The sequence below is a fragment of the Parambassis ranga genome, chromosome 9 (genome assembly GCF_900634625.1).
Source record: "Parambassis ranga chromosome 9, fParRan2.1, whole genome shotgun sequence".
In the NCBI taxonomy this organism is placed as follows: Eukaryota; Metazoa; Chordata; class Actinopteri; family Ambassidae; genus Parambassis; species Parambassis ranga.
In genome coordinates, this window is record NC_041030.1 from 11193369 (window position 1) to 11212381 (window position 19013).

At 42.4% G+C, this 19013-nt stretch overlaps 1 protein-coding gene across 12 annotated transcripts in view; it reads right to left on the reverse strand.

Moving 5' to 3' along the window:
* mef2cb (myocyte enhancer factor 2cb) overlaps nucleotides 1–19013 on the reverse strand; it is a 65071-nt gene that overhangs the window by 26206 nt on the left and 19852 nt on the right. For all 12 annotated transcript variants that reach the window (XM_028415072.1, XM_028415069.1, XM_028415068.1 and 9 more), the window contains 2 exons: nucleotides 9530–9753; nucleotides 474–677 (listed from right to left, as the gene is read on the reverse strand). In XM_028415072.1, coding sequence (XP_028270873.1) covers nucleotides 474–677; nucleotides 9530–9583 — 258 coding nt within the window. In that variant the 5' untranslated portion in view covers nucleotides 9584–9753. The remainder of the gene's footprint in view (nucleotides 1–473; nucleotides 678–9529; nucleotides 9754–19013) is intronic.

The window sequence follows — 19013 nt, forward strand, 5'->3', positions numbered from 1 at the left end:
AACATCCTCCTCTTAGAAGCACATCAATGGTGACAAGACACCAAGGGCAGGGGGTGGCGATTATACACACCACAGGGGACAGGCTGAAAGGCCCAGATCAATGATACGCCTCCTCTTCTATGTTGCAGGTGTACAAACAACACATGGAGGCAATTTAAATAAACAGATTTTCTAAAAATCAGTGACACATTGTGCATCTAAAAATATAACTTTTTTTTTTGTTTTGTTTTGTTTTATTTATTTATTTTACACTGATTGATATTGGTCCCATTGGGGACAACTGACAAACTATGGGAGCAATTATTTCTTACACTATGTTAGGTGTGAAGACAAAAAAAAGAGAAGTAAGGGTTGCTGAATGAGTCACAAATGCTGTAACCATCTGTCTGCTTGTGCGTTTGCATGAGCGTGCGTGCCTGGGTGTGCATGTGTCGTGTGTGCTAACTGTGCATCTGTGTTCTCTTGTAACTTACCTCCACGATATCAGAGTTGGTCCTGCTCTCGTGGGGCTCATTGTACTCAGTGTATTTAAGCAGGACCTTGTCCATGTCTGTGCTGGCGTACTGGAACAGCTTGTTGGTGCTGTTGAAGATGATGAGGGCAATCTCACAGTCACACAGCACACTCAGCTCATACGCCTTCTTCATCAGGCCAAACTTTCGCTTTGTAAATGTCACCTGGATGAAAGAAAAAAGGATAAATAAAAGCTGGGATTAGAACAAATCTTTACAGGAAGAGATCCAAAGTTAAACACTTAATAACTCACTCAAAACTTTTAACTATAGACTAATATGTGGGAAACACAAATCAGCAAAAAAAAAATAAAAAATCGCCACCCCCAAACCCTTTGGACTCATTCTAGATTAGTAAGGGATTAACAGGAATGTGACATCATAACTTTTCCTCTTTAAATTTATTATTGCTCATGGAAATCGAATTAAAGGAAAGTGAGTTCTGCTTAAGGTTCAATCACCCCCCTGACTGTAACAGTCTATCCACCATACCAGGAAAAAAGGGAAAAAAAGAAGCTGGGCTAGCATTTAGGGAACTGAAAATACTCTGTCTCAGTCAGATAACGGTAAAGAAGATCAGTTATTGCATGTACAATAAAACACAAGAGAGACTCATCATGGAACATATGTAAAGTCACTGTCTCACTCCTGCAAAAAAACAAAAAAACAAACGCACACAGTGATGGTAGCGCATATTGTTCAGTGGTTGTTTTGCCCAATTTACCAGCTCTCAAAGTGAATAACAAGCTATTGATATAAATAACGGATGGGTTCCTTGAGCTGTTTGTGATGCTTAAATACTGATAAAATGCACTCAGCTTAAACCACAACAATTGTCTCTTTAATGGGGTCTTTTTCTCTCTCTCCCTTTTTGTTTGTGTGTGTATGCATATGTGTGTGAGGCCCAAGACCAGTACCTTTAGTAATAGAGGCTTACAAGTGCCCACAATGTCAAAATAGAACAGCCTCTATTCCTCTATTGTTTGGCTCAAAACTAGAGCAGTGAAAGTGAGTTAATTCCAGTGAGCTGCACCTGCTTTCTTTTCTAAGCCATGTGTGCAAGCTCTTTGCCTGTATGGGGAAAAAAATGTGCCGCTGCCAGCTTCGCTCTCTAAACAAGACTGCAAAGTTTTCTTAAAATTTCTTTTTCTTTCTTCTGCGACTGTGTATTATTTACATTAGAGATCTGTATTGACAGAGCTTTTTACACAAGTAACAGTGCCAGAACTGTGCCCAGCTGGTAGCTAATGATCTCAGTTTGTTGATTAACTGCATGTTTGCCTATTCTCTTCTGACATTTAAGTGGGCCAGAAAAAAATACAGTATGAAAAGCAGGATGAATACATGCTCTGAATATGATAAAGACGATAGCAATGAGCACGAGAAAGCCATCAAAGAAGAGATCTCTCTGTGTGTGGTAGATCTGAGTAATCCATGAATAGATTTTCGCCATTTATCTATTACACATTGCCCTTCAGATTTTCTCTTTACAACTGCAAGAGGGGAGAGAGCTGAATAGATATTGATAGATAGTTTTGAATTTCCTGAAATCATATCTCCCAGGATGCACCAGGGAAACTGAATATCAAACTATTCCTCACCTCCATCCTGTCTTTCTTTCTGTATCACTCTCTTCTGAGAGTGGGTGAAACCTTGCATGAACTGCCATATCCTGACCCCCTCCCCATCACCACCACCACCACCACTCCTGCTCCTCCCACTGAAAAATTTCCAGTGATGTCACCGCGTCACGCCGATCCTATCAATCAGACAACAGAGGCTGAAACCGGAGACTTGGACAGTGTTCTAACTTCTCACACGGTGGTGTGTGTGTGCAAAGTCAGGTTCTGTACCTCCTCAGCACACACACTCATCTGATTCACGGACGACATAAGGAGAAAACGCTCCCCTGGGCTCTAAATACCATGCTGACATTTACACAGTCAAGCCGAAATGTGAAAAAACAGGCTTCATTCGTAGAGTGTGAGATCAAAAGGCATCTTGTGACAATAAGATTAATTGTAATATTCAACTCACTCTCAGATGTATCGTCCAAAACTGAAACGTGAGCTGCCTAAAGGGGCTCTGCCTGCCTAACAGCAGTGGGGCTACATGCAATACAATAAGACGAGGCCTGTAGAACATAAGGTCAGGGCAGACTATTCGGGAACAGGACATGTAGAGTGTTGTCTTCCAGTGGTGTTTTGATGCAAGGGGCACTGAGGGCACATGCGGGACAGAGCTTGCTGCATGCCCAGCTCTGTTATCACCCACTCAGTCAGGGACTCACTCTGCTGGGGTCATTAATGTTTCAAAAAGTGGCACGTGGCACAAACAGCGGACTGGGTGTGAGTCTCAGATGTCAAGGGTAAATGCTATATACTAGGAGATCCGTTCATTTGCATATTAGTGGACCACACATAGGCATCATCAGCATAATGATGCATTAACAGTAACAAATTATTTGCAAGACATTCATTCTCCACTTCTTCTATGTTAAAAAAGTAGAGTTGAGTCCAATCAAAGTCTTAATAATAAGCTTTAAGCCTCACACTTTAAATGAGAAATCGTGCACATGCATTTGCCACATATTATAGTTCACACATAGACTGACTTTAACAACACCACAGGAAGAGAATGAGTGTGATTATGAAAAGCCTTAACTGACCAAACAATAACACCTACATAAATATCACACCACACCCCCATATCTCAACCTGACACGTACAACCTGCTACCTCCATGGTACAAATACACTCGCTGTGTACATCCATAAATACGCAGGGATTTATACCACGGGTGCATGCTTGACAAGTACACACACACATTTTAAAAGACAGTTAGCCTGTACATGAAAGCGGCCATGATGGTAAATAATGGTAGAACGGTAGAAACATGATGGGGATGTGATAATTTGTACTGTAGCTCGCCTTTACAGTTTTTTTGCTCAGCTGTTTTTGAGGTAACTCTTGTTATTTTATGGCCTCACATCCCAGTTGATTATGTCACCACTGGCCTCTTCCGTGCAAACTCAAAAAAGCCTTTTTTTTTACACACAGAAGTGTTTTTGAGGATCTAAATTTTACTTAACCATGTGCTATCATTTCTAAACATTTGCGATTTAATACCACTGTACTGAAATTTGTGGTACTTACTAAATGTTATTTTTAATTCCCTTCTGACTAAAGTGAAAAATATACATGTTCTTTCTTGAATGGGCCCTGCAAGAAAAATTAAAAAGGTAAACCCCCCATATGTCAGTGTGGGTGTAATCTTTGTTTCGTTGGTCAGTGGGTGCTGTTAGACACACCACTATGTTAATAGCAGAGATCATGACATTACAGCACTGTGTGTACTGGTAAAAAGGACCAACGTGTGTGTGTGAGTGTGAACCCAACTGTGTCTTCTCACAGTATATTGGTAACCAGGGTGTGAAACTTAATTTCGCACATGCAAAGAAAACACACACACACACAAACACACACAAAGTATCATATTTTGGCCATCAGCTGAACTAATAGATGCTTATCAAGATTTCTCTCAGCAATCTCAACAATGTTTAATAATTCTGGTCTTCTATTTACAATAAAAAAATATATATTACAAATACAAATACAAATATTTTCTGTGAATGGTTGTGCTTGAACCTCTTAACTGACATTTCAGAACAGCAGCAGCTTAACCTTCTCAAAAATTACTCAATTATGAAACAGTGCGCAATTTTCCTTCAAAGTTTGAGAACTTTTATAACCTCATCTAATTGAAATTTACAGTCATCTAAGCACAAGCATGGTCAATGAACAATATAAACTCACAGCAACCCACGTGTTATTCGCTCACCCCTATCCTCCTCCACATAACCTCATCCCAGGAGACACACGCCCCTGTAAACACTTAACCAAGGTACCTTCACCTCCCCTTTCAGTCTCTCCCTCAAATCTTTTATTCAGCACTTTTAGTTTTCTTTCTTCTTTCTATGTTTATATTTATTTAACTGCATGTGTGCTATGACTAAAAGATGAAAAAATAAATACATTCTGCTCTCCATAATTGACCTGTCACATTTCTTCTGGCAAACAAGGGGAAAAAATACACCCAGGACAAACAGAGAGACACACAGAAAGGAGGGACAGAAGCTGAGTCGCTGCCACATGGGTGAGAGAAAGACGGGAGGGAAGAGGAGGGAAAAAAAAAAGAGGGGGCGGACGCACAGGAAGCACATTTGTATGCATTTCCTCTCATAACAGGAAGAGGCCAGTGGCTTCCCCTTCACAATGGCTTCGCTTCTGCTTCCCACCTCCTGCCTTCTTCCCTGGGGGGAGGAGGAGTTGAAGGAAGAGGAGGAGTGGAGAGACAGGCACCAAAAAAAAATGCTGGTTAGCAAACCAAACATGGCCGTGTGGACACACACACACACACACACACACACACATTCACACTCACACTCATAGATGTCAGTCACCTATGGAGAAGCACAATTTGTCTTGAGACAAACACTTATCCCATTGTCAGGAGCCAAGCAGGAAGACATGGGCTTACGCAAAAGGAATAAGAGGAGCCCAAGACCTTGGCCTGAACTCTGCCTCACAGCCAAAGAAGCTGTTAAGAAAGGCATTATGACAAAAGAGGCTTTGTCCCACCTCTAATATATGCTATGCTCTTCTCTCTCAAAACCCTACTTATCATCCTTTTCCAGGGCACTTTCATTGTACAGTACAGGAGGCAGCAGCCTCCAAACATTTCCTTATTCAGTGTTTGAATTAAAAGTGTCCACTTTAGCTAAAAGCTAACCCATAAAACTAATAGAGCAGTGTCTTAATTATGCCAATTTTAGTTATAGATGTCTTAAAAAGCACAGTCAGTTCAGATTGTTCTTCTGACTGACCAGAGCTACTAATAACATTTCAGTATGGCACTGAAACAGCTATGCTCCTCTGTATGTTCCTGTTTATGCAGCAAAACCGCAACTGGAAAAGGATATACCCACTGGCTAAAAAAAGTAGATGTTACATTGCAAGGCCCAATTTAGTGGTCAGAATGACAAAAATAACTTTGTTGTTTCATTCATTTGAGGTGGATACTTTTTTGGTGTGGCGCTCTGGATCTTGCTGTATACATAAGACACATCGTTTTCACTTTTTTAACTAAAACAAAAACTTTTTTCTTCTAAACTGATTTTTACAGAAGATGATTTATGCAGAAAAAAACTATAAATCCCAATTTTTATTAAGAAACGAGAAATCTAAAGGAAGATGTAAATGACCTGCAGATTATGAGCAGGTACCACTGAGTATTTTTACTGTTTTGTTGTTAAAGGGAAAAAATAGCATCTGTATGAGCAACAGGCTTATTTTTATAATTGTATTTTTACACATAAATGTAAAAAAATCGGAATATGTTCATAAAAAATTTTATTTCACAGGATTAAAAAAATAATAAACAGACTACAGCTTTAAAGATTAAAACCCTGACAAAACGAGTCTTATAGTGAACAAAGGAAAGAAAAGTGTGAAGGCTAGACACACCATTAAGACTTTATAGTAAGGAGGAAACAATTAGAGTGAAGTGAGAGAGCACAATGAACCATGTGAAGAACATGCAAACGAGAAACGAAATGCAAAAAAAGTCGAGAAATGAAAAAAAAACAAAAGAATAAAAAAAAAAAAAACAGCCGAGAGAAGGTGAGAGCTTAGTGAGTCCTTTTCAGGTGAGGTCTCGCAGCGCTGAACATATGACAGAGAAGAGTGCCACTCGCTGTGGTAAAAGGAGATGGTGGAAGGTGGGAAACAGGGAATTAGAGGAGGGGTGCAGGGGTGAGGAGCTACCCTGTGGGCCTCATTATTTTCCTGCTGTTAATTTCACTCACACATTTTCTCACCCCAGTGCTGTTGATTGGAGGAAAGAATGCTTTGTCGTAGAAACAAAAAGACCCCTTATTTCAGCTGCAGTGCTGCAGTTATCGTGGCGAGGGTAGAGAGGCAGCATATGCGGGGACGTAAAAAATAACATGTATTCTTCTTATCCTTTTTTTTTAACTTTTTTTTTTCCTGCCTGCTGGAGCGACTGTTGTTTGTGGGAGTTGGGAGATCGTGTTGTTTTACTTCCTGTCACTGATGACCTGATCCATGTTTAACCTTTGACCCTGGGTCCCTTCCCCCTTGGAACCCACACAAAGATTCTCTCTCACAAACACACACACAAAACGGTCCACACAAACAAGTCATCCTAAATTAAGCCCACCGAGCACATACTGGCTGGAGAGGTAACACTAATTAGAGCCAATTGCAGTAAATTAGTCGATCCCCAAGACAGACTCCGGAGAGATAGATGTGTTTTAGATGTGTACACATGAATACAAGCATGCATTTGTCTATGCTTGCATGAACAAAGATTATAAATGCACCATCTACAAGGGTATAATGTGCTATGTCTCAAGTCTCTGCCAGCATTTTGTACACACACAAACACACACCTGTGCATGCATCTTGTAGTGTAAGTGTGTGTGCCTGCCTATCTGTGTGTGAGCTGGATCAAGAGAGTCTGCTCTCTGTGTACAGCCCATGAGTTTATGGCACAGGGGGCTCTTTCATGTGCCCGAGGCTGGGAGAGGGTCTGAGTGGTCGGGCGGCTTGGAGCCAGGGCTCACACACTGCTGCCCACTGTCCGGAGCTCCGGGCAGCCAGTCAACGCCAGGGAGGCCTGGCCCTTCTGCCACCGCTCTGGGGAAGTGTTTCGGGGCCTGGGGGTGGCAGCCCAAAGTGGCCGCCCAGAGAGAGCCAGGCCCTGTGCCCAATGTGATGCTACTGCTGCGAGGAGGGCAGGGGCAGGGAGGCAGTGTAGCCCTGTAGGTGGCAAGGTAGCGCTGACAGCTACACAGAGTGGCGCCACTCCAAAGAGGGCTGCATTATGAAGTGTGTTCCCATCAGGGAAATGTAGCTGATTGAAAAAGGGTTGTTTTGTTGTTTCAATTATAACAGTACAAATTATTCCATATTTAAATAATCTAAAAACAATTTTACAATCATTTTAGGATTATGGAAAATATAGAAACATTAGAAATCTGCTAAGATGCAGTGGACATTTTAAGACATAAAAGAGCAAAAGTATGTAAAGAATGTAAGGTTGAAAAAGAAAACATTATCCAAAGTCCTCTGGTGTTTGTTTGTCTTCCTCAAAAAGGAAGTGAAAATATGCAAAGCCAAAGCTTCTGTTTTTTTTTCTTTTCTTTAAAGAAGAAAATTTAAGTTTCTGTGTCTGTCTCTGTCATGTGATCTCCGCCCACTCAAACTATGATGATGTCATTTATTTCGGCTGCAGGTTGAATGACACTGAATACCATTTGCTCCACAGCGCATGTGGTGCTTTCCACATGACATGATGATATCATGTCAGTGGCAATTGTTACTTCTCTAAAACACTAAATAACTAAATAAATAATCATTTTTAGAGATTAAAACATCTAAAACCCAGTGATATATTGATTTTCCTTTCTGTAAACCCTTTCTCTCTCTTTTTTTTCTCTCGCTCTCCTGTCTTCTCTCATGCCTCCTCATCTCCCTGTAAGTAAAGCCCGGATATCTCAGGCATCGATTCCCCTCAGGTGTCCTTCCTGTCTCCCTCTTTCCCTCCTTATCCTCAGGAGTCGGAGAGCCTGGTGCTACTTGCCGGCCCAGTCTAAGGTGGGATGAGAGAGAAGGGCTGAGATAACAGTAAGGGGGAAGTGTGGGTACTGCTGCAACACGATAGTTTTAGTCCTCATCTAAAACTCTGTGACCTCCTCCTTGCTCTTGATCTGTCTCTTTGTCTCTTTCAATAACAAATACATGAGTTTGAATGTCACTTGTGTCACACATCCTCCATATTTAGTTACTTTCTCCTTTCTTTACTATATCATTTGCTTCCTTCTCTGTAACTTCTTGTTACTTGTAATCTCTCTTGAGAGCAGAAATGACAGGGGTCAAAATGTGCTCAAGTTACTCCTCCAGTCTTTTAGGGTTTTTATGTCCCCTCACTCTGGCCACAAATGCCTGTTTGATGAAGTGCGCTGTGAAACAGTTGTGGAGCATTATTGTGGATGTCAGACGATAAAGATGTCTCCGAAGCAATGAAACGACTCTGTGTTCAAGACTGTGTGTGCCGGTGTATGCGTTTGACCTGTGATCCAGGGGCCACGTTAGCAGCGTATGGATCCAATTGGGCTGCCAGGAAGCTGACAAAGTGTCAGTGGTCAGCTGTGCCACAGGAAGTGATCGATTGTAGGCCTCAAGGGCAGTGAGGGAGCCCTGTCTCTATCTATTTCCTGCCACAGACGGTAGTGTCTGCTTGAATCAGGCTGTTCACAATTTATTATCTCTCACTCAAGTAATGCCAGCTGTTGTTATAGAAGTGTCTTGCAAAGAGTTCATTGTTGTTAGATTTGTTGTTAGATTTCTTTAGAGTTAAACAGAGGAAAGCTACAGCAGGTCAACAGTTTCTGATTCAGCCTAAAGAAAATGACTGTTTCACTGTTTGTTTCTCAGTGTGTCACCTTAGACCATCCCATCTCTGTTTGGATGTTTGTTTATATTTTCTCCCGCCCTGCCTCTCCCGTGCTACCACCCTCTGCCCGGTAATATTCCACTGGCAGAGAGCTAAACTGGGTGGCATGGTGTGAGGGCCTGGCTGTGTGAAGGGTGCTTCAGTTGTGTGTGGGCTGGTGGAGGGTTTTTTTTTTGTTTTGTTTGTTTATTTTTTTAATAACAAATGTTTTCATGTAAATCCATTTTAGGAAATATCTTCATAGTGACCTCACCGGAGGAACCAACACAGCATCATAAACCAATGGAACTCCTCCACCCAAAGTAATAACTGCCTTCCCTGCATCTGCCCCCCCCCAGTTCACATATTGCCCAGACTCCCAGAAGACCTTCATTGTTGAGGGCTATGTGGGGTGTAGGGTGTTTCTCCTTCCTCCCTCCTCCACCCCTTCTCTCCCCCATCCTCATACTCATCCATCCTCCCATCCCCCAGGGACTTACCTGTCTGTTGCGTTCATCCATAATCCGCGTGATCTGAATCTTTTTCCTCCCCATCGTCCCCGTCTCTTTCTTTCTCTCCTCTTTCTAAAGAACTTTAAGCTTTCTTCTCTCCTCTTTCTTCTTCTTCTTCTCTCCTCTTTCTCTTCACTCTTCGGCTCTTCCTTTATCTGTCTTTTTCTGCTTTCTATTTGTTCCAATCAACTCAAAGATTCCAGCATCTGTACCTGCAAGACAGAAAAGGGAGGGGTGGCAGAGAATCAGCATTAAATGAAATGAAATATGGCAAAATACTGAGAGAAAAAAATAATAAAAGTGGCATCATGGCAGCCACAAGGGAGGGTGAAGAAAGACAAAGAATCTGTCAACAATGTTGTGAGAACCGCTGTGTTTTTCACTGTCGATATCATGCAAATCAGTTTTTGCATTTTTTTTTTCCCAGGCACCGACTATGAGAGGAGACAGCGCTGTCAGGATCTCGCCTCGTTCACAGAGAGTTTGACAGTGTTTTGGAAGTGCCGCTAACTTAAACGCTCTAATCACCAACACTGTAACATTACCTCCAGACTGAGAAATACATTTTGTTTCTTCCCATGAAACTGCACTGTATTGACAGTGGAAGTGCCAGACGCAACTTTTTTTTTTTCTAATCTGCAGCTCATCTCCAAAATGGCAGATGTGAGCTGCAGGATGGAATACAGATGTAAAATTAAGCTCAGTCTTCCCATGTTCTGGAAAAACAAAGCCAAAAGAATAAGAGCCATGATGCGATCTTAAAAGGGTGAGAGATAGAAATCAAGCAAAATTCCAAACCATGATCTTTATCCAGCACTTGTTTGTGTTGCACAGTTGAGTGTGTGTACCTGTGTATCATTGGTGGAGTCAAGCAGCTGATGTGCTGGACTGCAAAAAGAAAGCTGCGCTCCAAAAAGTTTGCATGAGTGAGTGACTGTGTGTCCGTGTGTGCACGCATGTGTGTGTGTGTATACATGTGTGCATGCTCTTGTGTGAGCTTGGCTAAGCCAGAGCTCCAGTGCATCTCTCCAGAGTGCTAAAGTAGGCCAACCCAATCTATCTCAGGGAGGAGCAGAAGAACTGTTGTTGTGTTTTCTTTTGACAGTAGAGGTGATAACGTCCCTCGTTATGCAAATGAGCATCCCATTATTTAAGCTCAGTGCAATGCAGGGGAGCTGTCAGCGCCGTCACATAAAAAAAAAAAATCCTCCATCTACCCTGCCTTTTTTTCTCTACTTTCCCCTTCTTCTCTCTTCTCTCCTTTCTGAACCAGATTTCCGGCACCTGGCAGCACAAGCATCAGACATTGATGTGGAAGACGACACCGCTTCACCAAAAGACATGTCAGTCTCAGTCTCTCTCTCTATCACTCTCTCTCTCTCTCTCTTTTCTCAAACACCCCTTGCTCTTTTCCTCACTCTTTCATATTCTCTCCTTTGCACACTACCGCACACATACCTGCACATTGTAATGCACTGCCCCCCCCTCCCCACCACCACCCTCACCTAACCTGAATCCATGTGTTTATTGAGTAACATGCATGAGGAAGCACAAGAAAGATTTGAAGTTGAGCTCAGCACATATTCGCTTGACCTTTTTGTGAGAGAGGAGAACACTGATAATAAAGGCTCATAATAAAGACATCTTCCTGGGTTTGTCACTGTGGCTCTCAGTGACAAACCCAGGCTTGTGGCAGCAGCAGACGACCATAGGTCTTCCTATGTGCAACAGAAAATGCACGCATGTTTTCAACATTTAGAGAAGCGTTCAGCTCAGTCAATACAATAAGACAATACAATAATGTGGGCCTTCAGAGTCCATTATGCAAAATATAGATCCAGTAAATGTAAATCCTATTTAAGAACTAACATCACATTTTTTGAGATTGTCTGCCAAGAGTTTTCATCACACAAAAAGTGCAAACAAAGTGAGACAATGCAGTCTAAACAATGATGAAATGCATGACAAGAAACTTCCTGAGATGATGGTTTGGAATACACCCACTTATGGAAGAATTGAGATAGGGACATAAATGCATCATTTGGCAGTTAGGACAACAGCCAAACTGCACCATCATAATAATAACAAGATCTAAAATAACTCTGTGGCAGCTCTCTGAAGAGGCTATCCAAAACATTTTAGCATTGCTCTGCGCAAACACACCCATCCACAGACAGAAAAACAAAGAGCTGCCCTCTGGAAGAAAACAAAAGAGGATGTTGTCAGACAAACTAGGATTACAAGCCAACACTAAGGCGCTTGGCACAAGACAGCCAGACAAGGATATCAATCAAGCCGGCGTACCTCAATCACAGGCTGACAGCATCATCCCCTCCCAGTCTTTGTACTCAACACTACCCAGCCCGGGCATCGCTCCAAACAAGGAGGCGTTACCTCCATGATCCCTGCCTCCTGGCCTCCACCTCCGCCTTGTTCCTCCCACAGCCCACTGAGCAGAGCTGAACCTCTCAATGTCAACACCCGCTGGGGCAACACCTTAGGCCTTACGTAACATTAACACTAAGATTAAGCCTGTGTCCTGAACATTTAATCCCTGCTTTTGGCTCCCAGCATCAGCCAACACTCCCTGAGGTAAGGTTCTGCTGCCGCTTAGCCCCGTGTCGGTGCCTCCCCACCTCAGCCACCCCCCCTCCCTTCCCCATCCCTTTTCATTCCTGTTTCCTCTACCTCCTCCTACACACAAGTTGCCTTTCCTCCATCCCCTCTCTTCCCACCCCCCCGCCCTCCCGCCACTACCCCCCACTTTTCCTCACACCCGCCCCCGTCCCATATGAGTGCCAGGCTCCTGGATAAGAACTGAGTGCCCACCTCCTCATTGGGCTCCATTCCCTCTCCTTCCCTTGTGGTGGATAGAGCATCAGTTAACTTAACAGATTACCACTGAATCACTAAATCCAATTTAGCCTCATGACGCCAAGACAGAGAAATGGCGAGAAACACAGGGAAGACGGCACTGCTTAGTGAACACGGTCAAACGACGCACCACAGTCATCCTCAGCAGGAATGTTTTGCAGGACACTGACACTGACACCTGACCTTGAGAGGGCAAAAGAGGTGAGACAGTCATAAGAGGAAAAAGATGACACACAGTGACAGACAGGGAAAGAACTAACAGGCTTGTGCACTTTAAGCCAATTTACTAATCCAGAAGTAGGGAAAGGGGTAAAGAGATAATGTATAATAAAGAATGCACAAAAAAACAACCTTTATATTCGCTGTGCTCTACCACTCTAATGGTATGCCTGCATTCACACTAGCCTGGTGACTGGAGGGAGGGCGAGCAGCCACTTGCTAAGGTCAGAGATCACGCTGGCATCAACCAGACAGAAGGACAACGGTTGCTCCTCTGCTTGTTTTATATCTTCGAGCTTTGAGTTGGACAGGTGACAATGAAAGAGAAGAACGAGTGGGTGAGAAGAAAACAGAAATGGAGTGAAGAGAGGGAAATGGAGTGAAGCATAAAGAGAAATCTTTTGAACAGGCACCAGGCCTCTCCAGGGGGAGGGGAAGAGCTGTACCCACGACCCTCCCATCTGTTAAGCAGACGGATGGAGAGAGAGAGAGAGAGAGAGAGAGAGAGGGAGAGACAGAGAGAGAGAGATGAAGGTTGGGGGAGGATGGGAGAGATGGAGAGGGAGCAGCGATTCAGCACATAGATCTAATGAGCATTTTCTCTCTGTGTCTCAGAAGTGTAGCTGAGAGGACAATGAGAACATATACACTCAGTGCACCACAAGGCTTGATTCTAGGTCGCCTCTCTCCCAAGTGTTTAGTCACTAAAAACTAATATACAGCACATGGCGCTTTTTCACATTCTAATAGACGTCTGTAGGGTGCTTGTTAATGTGGCTTTGTTATTGAGGACATAGACCGAAGACGACTCCCTTGAATCAAAGGGGACAACCAAAAAAAGACAAAAAGCGGAACTTTAGTTTGACTCATGTTCAGGACTCATTTATCAGCTTGAAAGACATCTACAGTTTTGTTTGTGAAGGAGAAGAAGGGCAGTGACAACAAAATAAGGAGAAACGCACATGAACTTTTGTTTCCAAGAAAAAAAAGTTGCGCACGATCATCGCTTCGATTATTTCGCCATTCAGAGAATTGTGGGGCAAAGACGTTAAGAATGAAAGCAGCACTCCTGTGAATGTACTGTGCAGGGGATTCTGCTGATGCTGATATTATCAAATCCTAATTCTACATGTTATAGCAAATTGGGGAGGGTGATTTATCATGACAGGATTGGCGATATTTTTTCTAAGAAACTCCACCTCGGCAGCACAGATACATATATATATATATTGCCATTATAATGCAGATAGACCTATATACATAGGGCAGCTTCCTGACATATATATACAAATCCCAGTATCCTCACATATATAATGCTAGTGTGCTGTATCCTCCTAGGAAATGTGGTTGTGAGGATTTGAAATAACATATTACGCTGCAGTAAGTAAACCTTTTAGGAGGTGTATGGTACGTTAAATAAACGTTCACTCTTTTTAAATAAACTCCCATTTCCTTGAAGAGGAGGACGAAAAAAAGTGCTTTAATATAGTTTTCCAAATACAATCTGAACGTCAGTACACACTCACAGTGCTCCATTTTTTTAAAGCATTTCTGTCACGTAGATTTTTTTTTCCTTTTTTTCTTTTTTTTGCTCAGGAACATTTTTTTCAGATTTGTAGATTTTTGGAGGTTTCTTTGTGTTTTTCGCTCTAGCTCTGTGCCTGTTTGCTTGTATAAACGTGTATGTGTTTTTCAGTGCATTCATGTGCGTGTGTGTGTGTGCGTGCTTTTGATTTGGAAACAGTGGTGCACAGCACTTTATCTCTTGTAAGGGTGGATGGAGATATAGCAGCAGAAATGAGAGGAGGGGAAGGATCAAGCAAAGGAGCGAGTCGATGGCCAGGCAGGATGGGAACAGAAAAATGTGTATCAGGTCTCATTGTGCCTCTAATGTCATTACAGGCAGTGACTCCTCTATGTGGCACGCTGCACTCCCCATCTGTCAGAGCGAGATAGGCAGGGTGACGAATGGCTATCACTGCTACTTCCCTCAACCCCCACCGCCCCCACCCCCCTCCACTCCAATGTCTGTATCTTCTTTTTTTTGAGCGCTAGGGGAGAAGAGTGACCTAAACCTGGGCGGTAGCCCACACGTAGGTGGGCCTCTATAGCTCTGAATCTCAGCAGATATTAGGGCTAATTTAACATGTTAGCAGCTAAAGAGATTAGCCACATGTACATCTGGGGATTAGAGTGATAGTGGTGGATCATCTTATAATGTGTTCATTCCTCTTTTTTTTTCCCAGTGAGCATTTCTAGCTAAACTTGAATTTGAGAGGCTGCTGTGTCTGTGTGTGTGTGTGTCTGCGTGTGTTGGAGGATATGTCTTCACCTGTCTCTCTCTATTAGATCATGGTTTAGTTGGATCATTAGCGAGACAGAGATGGTTTCACATGTATTCTATTTTCAATCTGCATGTGCCTTAGAACTGAGACACCTGTCTATTGATGAGGAGAAAAGCAAGCCAATAGCCTGTGGTTGGCACAAGTTTTATTCACTGTGCCAGGCACTCGTAAGCATGATTGACATTATGGGATAAAGTATGGTGTTATAAGTAGCAGCACAAGCGCCACGAGATGAGCTCATCAACCCAGGTTCAACCAATTTCCCAACTTAAAACTTACATACGTCAACTTCTAATTTAATTGATTTCTATACTAATGTAATCCTGTCAGCACTGTTTCCCCTCTTATTCTTCAATCCAACAGCTCTGCCCTGTGGTCTTAGGGGGATAGAAAGGCAGGAAACACACTTACAGAGGCACACAGCTCATGGGGGAAGGATGTGACATTAGCAGACACAGACAATCAAAGGTGCTTGAACGTGTTTCCTTCCCTCAATCGCACATCTTTACAGAGCATTCACGGGGAATCAAAACCATTCTCCCCCTTCATTTGCAGATGATGGTGGACTAATAAACAGTAGCAATGGGCTTTCTGAATATGAAATACTTCAAGCCTTACTTGGAGTGCCTTAAAACAGGTCGCTTGGTTTTATATGGCTATGAGGCCATATCCTCAGATTTATAAGGGAACTAATAAATCATTTGAAAGGAACAAAGAACTCTTAACTTTTCCCATGATGTAACACATATATTGAGAAAACATCGACTGGTCTGAACATTTTTGGTACAAAAAAAACCCCATTTACAGTGTAAAGGATTTCTTATTTTAATGTATGCATGTTTAGTGGTAGCTAAAAATTTGATCAAAATATTTTAACTTCCAATTCACACCACCTCATGAAACCAATGAAAGTAGGTTGAGTGTTTCCTAATTTGTATTGGAAGAGAACTCAACAGTATTCAAAATCTACAACTTCATATTTAAACAATATAAATCACTCTTTTTTTGCATATAGATACTTAATTATGCATGAAGAGCTTTGCCTACAGCTTTGTAGTATTAGGTAAACATAATGAGTGGATAGAAATGTAGGTAGAGGAGCACAGAGGACTGTCCTCCGTTTGGGCAGCTGTGCATCTCACTCAGCACCGGGAAACACAGGCCTTGGGCCATCAGAGCAGCAACGGAGACAGGTAGCCATCCGTCAGAGCCAGTATGGAGACAGGTGAGAGCCATCTTTCCATAACCCAATGCTGACTTCCCCAAGGACAAAATGACTTGACACAATGCGTCAAACCACTCCCCCCCTCCCTACCTTTGAAAGGAGGCCAAGAGCTGTAAAGCTGCAGCTGCGAGGCCAAAGGCAGATGAGCAGGCCACACGTGAAAGCAACGTGGAGCCAGACAAACAGAGATGGGGAGAAACTAGCCGTCGTGGTTAAAAAAAAAAAAAAAAGACATTCCCTGTCAATAGTCAGCAGCTTTTTATTGTGATAGAGGTTTATAGCCATGAGTGATAAGCAAATAAACCTAGTGGACCACAACCCACCACACACACACACATCCTCTAAGGTGGAAAAATGGTATCAGAAAAAAGGAGAAGAGAAGAAAAAGCAGAAGTAAAGGCAAGCCACAATTTGGAGAGGCCCCGGAAAGGCTGGAATGAATCACCATTTAGTACATTCAGTCTTTCCATGGCATGAGCATAAGGAGGGGCAATGGAGGTATTCACGTATAAAGCCGAGATAGAAAAGATGATTGAGAAAAAAAAAGAATTTAATAGGAGTGACACAGTACAAAGGGCAAACAGAGCAGAGTACACACAAAGGATTAAAATAAGAGGTTTGAAAATGGTTTTTAACATGGAAGTGGTGCCGATTGTGGTGATACACACATCTGATGTTTAAACACAAATAACTTCACTAAGTTTCACTTTACCAAAAGAGCCACAGTTTTCTTTCACTTCTTCCTCTCTCTCTCTCTCTCTCTGTCTCCATCTCTGTCTGTCTCCCTCCACTCAGTGTAAACCACTGTCCCTATTCACATGTTGCACTGTAAGCCGAAGGACACAGGTGTAACCAGCTGCAGACTGAATGTACAGGAACAGAAAATCAGCGCACACATGCGCATAAATCATCACACTCTCACAACACTAGGTGCAGTGAAAATGTTGTTTTCTGCTTATCATCAAACAAGCGACGCCGTAATGAACAATATGCCAATGCCCTGGAACCACAGTATAAACCCTTCGATGAGTGTACCCAGCCCCCACAGGAACAGCCGGGAGTCATGTCACTAAGAACACAAAGCACTGACATATTCACCCAATTATGTTCTCTGCCGAGTATGACAATGTCTCAGGATGTTAGCAATGTTCTCCAGGGAGGGGAGGAGGGCAGAAAGAGTGTGTATGTGTGTGTGTTTGTGTCAGAGTTTTGATAATTTAGAACAGCAAATACATAATACTGTTAATTTGTTGCCAAAATATCAGTACGATCTTGACTAGAAGCACAATATGCACAAATAGTGACTATGATATTATGTCTTTTTATGAATATTTTTAGGCAACTCTTTTATTTAAACATCCTGGCCTGGATGAATATAGGCCATATATATAATATTTCACAAACTTTAAAGGACCAGTGTTCTGAAATTACTGGCATCTACTGGTGAGGTTGCAAAATGCAACAACCAATTACTGGAAAATGTGTGATAGCTATTCTGTGCTATTTGAAAAAAACATGACTTCCAATGTAGTACACTCTAAAGTGTCTAAAAACTGACTGATCCAAGCTACACGCTAAATACCAAATTTTACAGTAATTATTGCAGGTTGCTAAATTAGCATGATAAACATAAAGAATGCTGCTGTTGCCTATGGCAACATTATAGTGGCGTTAGTGAATTTATGTAGACTTGTACATGTTATCATTGGTGTAATATGTGATGTAATTTCTAGGGGACAAAATTGCTTACTTATGTAGAGGTGCAACCACCCAGTAACCCTCACCCCTGACTGTATCACCACCATAAACATCACAAAGACAATCCACTGATGATTTCATCACCCCCCCCCCCCCCCCTACAACCAGCCCTATACTCGTTCTCTTTACCACAGTATTCTAATCACCCTAATTAAAAGCTTTGTTCATTTAGAAATCTCTGATGACAATTTGTTTCACTCTACCCTACAGCAGTGGTGGCTGGGAAGAGAGGAGAATTAAATTTGATCTTGTGACAGCAATTATTAAATGTTCCCTCCTGGCCTCAATTAAGGCCTGCAGGCTAATGCTAACATGGCTAACCCTCACACAACCACAAAGGTGCTTGGTGCACTTGTTATTTCACCAGCTACATTTTTCACCCGTGTGCATCTACACGCATGTGTGTGTGTGTGTCAGCCTTGCAGCTATGGGGTCGTGTACTTGCTTATGGGCTGTCATCTGTTTTACATACTTGCTGATGGGAAGAGGTAAATAGACTGATTTCCCATTTCGGGTTTGTTTGTTGTAACTTAAGTCAGCATATAACAACGAGGAAGTTGTGGAATTTACTATTTTTCCTCATCTCGCTTCATCAGCAAATTTGGATACCACAATGATACTATTACGTGAAGTGATGATTTTTTTTTATATAGGCAACTACTTGGTACCTCTCCCTGTTGCTGTGACATCCAAACAGCGTTACATGTCATGGTCGCAGCCTTGCTTGGCTGACATTAGAGCCAATGCTCTGCTTTGAGCCTATGCACAGTGTGTGGGTAATTTGCAGAGAAGTAGAAGGTTGCACACTTCAACAAGGATGTCCTTCATAGATTCGACCTTCTGTTTTTTTCTTTTTTTTTTTCTTTCTCCGGTCCCTGTGCTCTGCTAGGAAACCAAGTAACCTAGATCATAGAGTAGGAAGAGAGAGAAAGATGGTGACAGAGAGAGAGAGAGAGAGAGAGAGAGAGAGAGAGAGAGATGGTGGCAGATAAAAAGAGATGAAGCAAAAGATACAGCAGGACAGATTTAAGCAAGACAGAGTCACATTTTG